This window comes from Leptonychotes weddellii, chromosome 9, assembly GCF_054177405.1.
Source record: "Leptonychotes weddellii isolate Sample4059 chromosome 9, ASM5417740v2, whole genome shotgun sequence".
In the NCBI taxonomy this organism is placed as follows: Eukaryota; Metazoa; Chordata; class Mammalia; order Carnivora; family Phocidae; genus Leptonychotes; species Leptonychotes weddellii.
The window spans coordinates 94,541,185-94,550,609 of NC_138377.1; the positions used below are offsets into that span (position 1 = coordinate 94,541,185).

Here is a 9,425-nt window from a genome sequence, read left to right on the forward strand (position 1 = left end):
ATAATAGTAAAATATTTTAGAATATTTTACATTATTAAATTTTTATGCTTAACATTGGTTTCTGGAAATTATTTGTTGACTTGTTTTGACAGCTCTTAGTGAAAATGTTAGAATAAAATAAAGCATGGATTAGACTTCACAGGACTAGAATTTTCTCTTCCCGTTTAGCCTACTTAACTGCAAATTGATGGCCTAAACAGGTAATAATAGAGAGAAAGTGCCCTAGATTGGTCCTGCTTAAATTATCTTTAAGGAATAGGCTTTTAGTACTTGGGACATGTTGATTTTTTTTTTAGGGCTTGCCTTGAATTAAAAGCTCAAGTACATTTAAACAAGTGGGTCATTTGAAAATGGGGAAGAGGTTGTGCTCTTTATAAGCCACCATTCATCCTTGCTGTGGCCTCCATAACTAAAGAAGCTGCCGGAAACTGGCACATTTCCTGCCAAACTGTAAGGGTCCTCAAGGGCAGGGGACTTCGTCTTTCCTATTGGCTCCTGACCTTTCCAGAACCTAGCGCAGTTCCTGACACACATTAGGCACCTAATAATTATTGATCGAAAGAAGGAAACAAGTTTATTGCAAAAGGTAACAGGGAATGAATGGGATTTCTATGAGGTTGCAGTGAGAATGTTCCAGAGCAGATTTTCACAGGAAGCTTATGGTGCGAGAATTGCTGAATATCTGACTCTCGTCATACAGATGTGTGAGATGCCAGTCAACACACCAGGAAATCCCTGGAAAGTGAGTCCTGAAGAGGAACGAGAACGGAAAGACTTGAGGGAAACCCATCTTGTGTTCAGCATTGACCCAAAAGGCTGTGAAGATGTGGACGACACGCTCTCAGTCAGAACCTTAACTAATGGCAACTTGGAACTTGGGGTCCACATTGCAGACGTAACGCACTTCGTGCCACCAAATTCTTATATCGACATTGAAGCTAGGACAAGGTAATGTCTTTAGACACCAGCAGTGTATTTGTGACTCTAACCTATTCCATAACTCCCGAGTTTCAGAGTCTCAAAACAAAGATTTCCCAGTTTTGTGCAATTCTGCAAATCCCTTCTAGGAAAAAAAAAAAAATGGAGGTCCACTTCCCCTTTCCCTTTAGAGAAATAGTTTCTTGATCAATTTACCTTTCCTTTTTTTTTTAACAGAAACGTTTCAAACCCACTTTCCTTCTAAAGTGCAGTGAGTTAAATTTTTCCTGTATGGATACTATTTTCTATAAGTACTGGCTCATTACACTTGAATTTTTCCTAGACAACTAAGATTCATGTCACTTTTTCTTTCTTTTTATTGTCTGAGTATTGGAAGAATATTCAGCCCAAGGCAGTCCCCCTTAGTCCCCTTGATTACCCAGTCTGCTGCACTTTATGAAACAGCAAGTCTTGGGGGATCTGCACTGAGGATGTGGCCCTTTACCTCCCCGCAGCCCCTGCAGTCAGCCGTTGTGCTGCTGAAGGTCACGCACCCACCCGTGTATGTGTCATTCACAGGGCCACCACTTACTATTTAGCAGACCGTCGCTATGACATGCTGCCCTCCATCCTCAGTGCTGATTTGTGCTCTCTTCTGGGAGGCGTTGATAGGTGAGTTTGTTCATGATTTTTTTTTTTAATCACCAGGGCTTGTCTTGGCCCTTCTGTGATGCCTAGTGCTTTTGCTTCTGGCCTCTTTCTCCTCTTCTTTTGAATATGCTCTGCCCCCTGCTCTCCACTCCTGATTTCCCCCTGTGCCCGCTGCGCCACTTATTTGTAGGCAGCTTTATTTCTCTAGCCTTCCCTTCCCTTCCCCTCGTCTTTTCTGCCTGTCTAGCTGTGAGGCCGCTTCTCCCTCCGTTGTTGGCTTTTTAAACTCAGCTAAAGTCTGGGAACAAACGCGGACGATTTTGTGCATATATATTCCCCAGTTGAGGCTGTTTTGCACGAGGATCATGAACTTAGGGAGTTTTTTGTTTATTTGTTGTAGTTAACATTTACATCTATCTTTGAATACATATAAAACCATATAGTCCAGAATTTAGAGGTTCCAAAAGATATTTAGTGAAAGGCTCCCCTCCTATCACTTTCCCCCAGTCACCAATTTCTTTTTATTTTATTTTATTTATTTGGGAGAGAAAGCACATAAGCTGGGGGAATAGCAGAGGGAGAGGGAGAAGCAGGCTCCCCACTGCACAGGGAGCCCGACGCAGGACTCAATTCCAGGACCCTGGGATCATGACCGTAGCAGAAGGCAGACGCCCAACCGACTGAGCCACCCAGGCACCCCCAGTTACCAATTACTTACGTATTTTTCTAGACATAATGCATATACACACAAATGTGGACATGTGGTCTCTCTTTTATATACAAATGGTGACGTTATATGTATATATGCTGTTCAGCAGCTTGCTTTTTATTTCTCTTAATGTAGCTTGGATCAGCCTATATTAATAACAGTTGCTTATCTATGGAAATTTGGATTGTTTTCAGTCTTTTGCTATTACAAACAAAACTGTACCGAATTAATGGAACATAAGTCATTCCACATTTTTAAAATACCTGGAGGATAAATTCCTAGAAGTGGAATTTCTGTGTCAAAGGGTACATGCATTTGTGTTTACATAGATGTAATCAAATTGCCCTCCATAAAGGTTACACCAGTTATATTCCCACCACTAATGTGTGAAAATGCTTGTTCCCCCCAACAGCCTTGCCAACACAGTATTTTGTATTTTTTTATCTTTGACAATTTGAGATGAAAATGGTATCTTACTTAGGTGGTTTTAATTTGCACTTTTCCTATTAGTAAATTTCCTATTAGTAAATTAGTAAATTAGTAAAAATTAGTAAATTATTTTTGTGTATGTTTAATACTCATTTATGTATGTATTTTCTGTGAACTATTTCATGTTCCTTTCCCTTTTTTTTTTTTTTTTAGTTTTCCATCTATTTGTAATTGATTTATAAGAACTCTTTACATATTAGGAAAATTAGCCCTGTGTTTTTTATATGAGTTGCAAATGTTGCATATGTTTTTAAACAGAGTGATTTGATGGTAAAGTGATTCTTTACTAAATGAACTTTTTGCTAATTAACCTACCATCGAGAGTGATATGATAGTTCAATGTTACTCTGTAAGATTTGAAAGGCTTTCTTCTTTACTGAGAGCCCACCAGACTTTATCAGTCCTATGCTAGTCTAATCAAAATGGAGAACTGTAAGCTTATGTTTGTAACACTACATGTGAACTAATTTCAGATTTGCTCAGAGCTCAACAGAACTTAGTCTAACTTTGTTGTTTTAATTTTAAATAGTTTTTGAGCTAATGGTGGAGTGTTTGGATTGAGACATTGGTCCAAAAACCTGTAGCATTGTCATTTCTTTTAAGTTACATCCAGGGTCTAGTTCTACTTGCTTCAAAAATGGAAGAATTAGGGGTGCCTGGGTGGCTCAGTCGTTAGGCGTCTGCCTTCGGCTCGGGTCATGATCTCGGAGTCCTGGGATCGAGCCCCGCATCGGGCTCCCTGCTCAGCGGGGAGTCTGCTTCTCCTTCTCCCACTCCCCCTGCTTGTGTTCCCTCTCTCGCTGTGTCTCTCTCTGTCAAATAAATAAATAAAATCTTTAAAAAAAATAAAAAAATAAAAATAAATTTAAAAAAAAAGGAAGAATTGAATAATGATGTTAGCCTCACTGGTTTTGTAGGTACGCCGTAAGTGTCATATGGGAATTGGATAAAACCTCCTATGAAATTAAGAAAGTGTGGTACGGCAGAACCATTATTCGATCAGCATACAAACTGTTTTATGAAGCAGCCCAGGAACTGCTGGACGGAAACTTCCACATTGTTGATGATATTCCAGAGTTCAGAGACTTGGATGAGAAGAGCAGACAAGCCAAGCTAGAGGAGTTAGTGTGGGCCATTGGCAAGTTGACGGACATAGCGCGCCACATCCGGGCCAAGCGAGACCATTGCGGTGCCCTCGAACTGGAGGGGGTAGAGATTCGTGTTCAGCTGGATGAGAAAAAGAACATCCACGACCTCATCCCCAAGCAGCCCCTGGAAGTCCACGAGACGGTGGCCGAATGCATGATCCTGGCCAACCACTGGGTAGCCAAGAAGATCTGGGAGAGCTTCCCTCATCAGGCCTTATTGCGCCAGCACCCTCCTCCACACCAGGAGTTTTTTTCTGAACTGCGAGAATGTGCTAAAGCAAAAGCCTTCTTCATAGATACACGGTAACTCCTGCCTTGAGGGGGCAGAGGGATGCAGGGAGTGCTGTACACTTACTTATCTTACAGTAGTTCCTAAAATGGGACAGCCGGGTCTTTGACTAAGACTAGAAAACTTCTTGTCTCTCTTCATTTACTATAATGGAGGTATAGAGATTAAAATTAAAATGAGTTTATTTAGACATAATTTTGATCCACTACGATTTGTAGGGCGGTATTAAGGGACCTGTTACCCTTGGTTTAATTTCATAGACCCCTTAGGCAAATACCAAGAAGTAATCCTATTTATTTCATTACTTTAAAAATGCAGCTTATCTTTGAGGCAATATCCTAAAACACCACACCGATGATAAACTTATACCATCCCTTCATAGAATGAGACATTTCTGTTCACCCCCCTCCAGGATAAAAGATTTTCCCTACTAAAAATGATGTACAGGGACGCCTGGATGGCTCAGTCGGTTAAGCGTCTGCCTTCGGCTCAGGTCATGATCCCAGGGTCCTGGGATCGAGTCCTGCATCGGGCTCCCTGCTCCACGGGGAGCCTGCTTCTCCCTCTGCCTCTGCATCTCTCTCTCTGTCTCTCATGAATGGATAAATAAAATCTTAAAAAAAATAAAAAATAAAAATTTAAAAAAATAAATAAAAATGATGTACAGGGGCACCTGGCTGGCTCACTTGGTAGATCATGTGACTCTCGATCTCGGGGTCGTGAGTTCAAGCCCCACAATGGGCTTACTTAAAAACAAAAAAATAAAATAACTAAAGGGTAAGTTTAAAAAATGATTAGTATAGAGGATTTTTTTTCAATATTTTGTTTCAAATAACAGGTGCTATTTAAAATATCTTCTATTTATTTACCAAAATGGATTTTTTTTTTTTTTTTTTTTTGCCTCTGTCTGTGATGTATCTTTTGTTGGTTTATTTGGTGGGTGAGTGCCTGGGTGAGCACCGTGTGTGTGGGGCTCACTGGGTAAGGGCTTTCAGATATCTTGTATCATTTGTATTTTACAGATAGGGAATCCCATCTGGAGAAGTTAAGTGACTTACCTGTAGTTTAACAGTGAGTCAGGGCAGAGTCTGGACTTGAATCCACGCATTCACGTCTGTCACGCTGGAAAGCTCACATTAGCCCACTCATGATGCTCTGTTCATCATTTTCCATCTTTCCTTCCCTCCCTCTCTCTCAATGGGCTCTAGTACAGAACTGAATGATATGCTGACTTGTTTCACTTTTAATATAATTCTATTATTTCCTGGGTTTTAAAGATTGAGTAAATAAATAGAATATTTCCTGTCCTTTTCTCTTTAAGAAAAGGAAGATAATTTAAGTTTCTCTTAACTGTGCACCTCAGGTTTAGTTTAGTTTTGTTTTTTAAGTCCCTCTGCTCAGTAATTCTTGATTTTCAAAAAGTCCGTTCTTTGACGTGTAAGGGATGTTTAACTTCAGGGTGTTAAGAATTCCGTTCCACAAAAGTATTTGACCACCTACTATGTGCTGGGCATTAACCTAACCACATAGGTATCAGTACATTGCTCTTAACTACTTCAGAAATGTTATTTAGAGGCACCTGGGTGGCTCAGGCGTTAAGCGTCTGCCTTTGGCTCAGCTCATGATCTCAGGGTCCTGGGATCGAGCCTCACATCAGGCTCCCTGCTCAGTGGGAAGCCTGCTTCTCCCTCTCCCTCTACTGCTCCCCCTGCTTGTGCTCTCTCACTCTCTCTAATAAAATCTTAAAAATATATATATATATTATTTAAATTGATGTACTTCCTTTGTTTCAACCTTAAAAGCAAACTACATTGCTATAGTTGAAAAGAGTTGCTTCTAAAACGTATCCAAAATAAAATTTCTTCAGAGTGAAAGATTTCCCTCAGAGTATTGACTTGTACATTGTTGCTGGGGACTAAATAAAGGTCTTTCCGATTTTTTTTGTCAGGTCCAATAAAACACTGGCTGATTCTCTGGATAATGCGAATGACCCCAACGATCCCATCGTAAACAGGTTGCTGCGATCCATGGCCACGCAGGCCATGTCTAATGCACTGTATTTCTCCACTGGGTCGTGTGCGGAGGAAGAGTTCCATCATTATGGTGAATGATAGCATTTCCTTTTGTGTGGCCATAACCTTGAGCAGGTCGTTTAAAAACTATATTTTTTTGTTGACTTCCATCTTTTGGTTTCTTTCTGAAGGCCTTGCATTAGATAAATATACTCACTTTACATCTCCGATCAGAAGATACTCAGATATAGTAGTACACCGATTGTTAATGGCAGCCATTTCGAAAGATAAGAAAATGGAAATTAAGGACAATTTGTTCAGCAACAAAGATCTTGAGGAATTATGCAGACACATCAACAACAGAAACCGAGTAAGAGGGGATTTTAAATTCTCTTACCCATCATCTCTTTTGCTAAGAGAATATCAGTTTTATTATGTGGTGGAACGAAGTGCCATATACTCTAGCGCATTAAATTCTGCATTATTCTCCCCAACGAAATAACATGAAAAATTGTCAAGTTTCTTGTGTTGCTCTCAATACATTTATAGATGTTATGAAGTCACTTAATGTGGGTTTAGGAGATTTAACAATAGGTTAGATGTTTTTCCCAAAAAGTAGACCTGTAAAAGACCACGGATCATCTTACCACCCCGAGATAGGCATTATTCACTATTCCAGACAATGCTTTTTTTATTTACAACAAAAAATGGTACCATACCTGCTCTCTGAAATCTTTTGCACTTGACACATCTGTTACTGACAGCATCACTTCAGAGTAATGACATCTTTCTTTTAGAAGCTGCTTTGTATTGTATTTCATATTGTTGGCTAGTGGCTACGATATTGTACAGCATAGAGGAGAGCACTTGGTGATACAGAAAAATTGGAAACTACCTAAATGTTTAATACAGTTTTTGTATCCTGTATTCTAGTTCACTGCTGTGCAATATTATAGTCACTAGCCATAGGGGCTATTTAAATTCTTAAAAATTAAAAATTCAGTTCCTCGGTTGCACGAGCCACATTTCACACGCTCCTAGACATGTGTGGCTAGTGGCTACCTTTGGGGCAACACAGATGTATCGAACATTTCCATCATTGCAGAAAGTTCTGTTAGGCAGTGCTGTTGTTCTGGGCAACCCAGTTTATAGCCATCCTTGTATATACACTTTTACAGACTTCTCAGATTGTTGCCTGGATATATTCCTGGCGATAATGAATTGCTGACTCAGAAGGTGTGCACAAATAAAACTCTGATACAATTACCAACTTGCCCTCCAGGACAGCAATACTAATTTATACTTGCACCAGCAGGACTACGGTAGAACAGACTTGAAAATAAAGGCAAGGCATAGATATGGGTACTTTCCTCTACCTGAATGAACTGTAACAGATTTAAATAACAAACAGGTTTTTTCTTAAAGAATTAATTTTCTAAAAAAGACATTTTTGAGGGAAAGATTGCTGGATGGTTAGGTTCCCACAAAACTGATTTAATTCATAATAGAGAAGAATATTTGTATTAATACTTTTCTAGAGTCCAACCTTTTTTAAAGACATCGTTTCTGTGGGGGTATGAATTCTGTTTCCCCCGGGAATGTCCGCATGCTTTAGGTGCGGCGGGTTGTGCTTCTTCTTACAGGCAGCACAGCATTCTCAGAAGCAATCTACTGAGCTCTTCCAGTGCATGTATTTTAAAGACAAAGACCCAGAGAATGAGGAGCGTTGCATATCTGATGGGGTTATATATTCAATTAGAACAAATGGTGTGCTTGTATTTATACCAAGGTATGTTACATCTAACATAATAGCTGTTAACAAATCATAGTTACACTCGGGGCGCCGGGGTGGCTCAGTCGGTTAAGCGTCTGCCTTCGGTCAGGTCATGATCTCGGGGTTCTGGGATTGAGTTCGGCATCGGGCTCCCTGCTCAGCAGAGTCTTTCTTTCCCTTACCCTCTACCCCTCCCCGCGCTGTGCTTGTGCTGTCTCTCAAAAAATAAGATCTTAAAAAAAAAAAATCATAGTAAACTAAGTGTAGAACACAAACAGTACATTAGATATAACTCGTTAAAATATAACAACTATTTGTAGGTACAGATGTACGTAATATAATAGAATAATGCACGATATAAGTATAAAAGGAGGGGCGCCTGGATGGCTCAGTCAGTTAAGCATCTGACTCTTGATCTCAGCTCAGGTTGTGATCTTAGGGTCGTGAGTTCAAGCCCCATGTTGGGCTCCTACTTAAAAAACAGTATAAAAGGAGATTAGCATCTAGTACATCTGTATTAGTGTTAAGATAGGATTTTACTTCCTTATTTAGCAAAATATTTTTCCATCTGCTCAGTGAAGTATTTGGAGGTAAATGAGAGGAAAAGTTGTTTTTGATCTAGAATAAAAACTAGCATTCTAGATTGAGTGTACAAGAATACATTATCTCTGGATTTTTATTCTGGCAATGATTCAGGTTTGGGATTAAAGGTGCTGCTTATTTAAGAAATAAAGATGGTTTGGTGATCTCATGTGGCTCAGACAGCCGTTCGGAATGGAAACCGGGATCCCTTCAACGATTTCAAAACAAAATCACCTCTACCACAACAGGCGGGGAGTCTGTCACGTTCCATCTGTTTGACCATGTAACAGTAAGTCCATATTTACATTAAGCATTGTTTTCGACGTCAAGTATAAAGAATGTGATTTGGTAATATGCATTTTCTCCTCTGTGATAGGTGAGAATATCCGTACAGGCCTCCCGTTGCCATTCTGATACAATCAGGCTTGAAATAATAAGCAACAAACCGTACATGATACCAGATACAGAACTTTTTCATCAGAGTTCCCTCTTGTTAAAAAGTGATTTAGTGAAAGAAGTAACTAGATCTGTGGAGGAAGCTCAGCTTGCCCAAGAAGTCAAAGTAAACGTCATTCAGGAAGATTATCAAAAATACTGCCAAACAAAGGGAAGAAGCCTGTACACACTCCTAGAGGAGATAAGGGATCTAGCTCTCCTGGATGTTTCCAACAGTTATGGAATGTGAAATACTCTTTTTACTTCATTAAAAGAGCTGTTTTGAGAACACTTTCAACTTTCTCTCTAACCTTAACATCTAATGTTGCGTGTCACCTAATGTTCTAGTCGATTGGGATGCGGTAGATAGTTCACCAATGCGCAAAACGTTTTCTCATCATTAATTAAAGCTGCTTTA

General features: G+C 39.7%; 1 protein-coding gene across 2 annotated transcripts in view; it reads left to right on the forward strand.

The window, feature by feature from the left end:
- Positions 1–9,296, forward strand: part of DIS3L (DIS3 like exosome 3'-5' exoribonuclease) — a 32,754-nt gene extending 23,458 nt beyond the window's left edge. For both annotated transcript variants that reach the window (XM_081831280.1, XM_081831281.1), the window contains 8 exons: positions 701–948; positions 1,498–1,590; positions 3,685–4,218; positions 6,153–6,307; positions 6,408–6,586; positions 7,860–8,005; positions 8,687–8,861; positions 8,949–9,296. In XM_081831280.1, coding sequence (XP_081687406.1) covers positions 701–948; positions 1,498–1,590; positions 3,685–4,218; positions 6,153–6,307; positions 6,408–6,586; positions 7,860–8,005; positions 8,687–8,861; positions 8,949–9,257 — 1,839 coding nt within the window. In that variant the 3' untranslated portion in view covers positions 9,258–9,296. The remainder of the gene's footprint in view (positions 1–700; positions 949–1,497; positions 1,591–3,684; positions 4,219–6,152; positions 6,308–6,407; positions 6,587–7,859; positions 8,006–8,686; positions 8,862–8,948) is intronic.
- Positions 9,297–9,425: the final 129 nt, after the last annotated feature.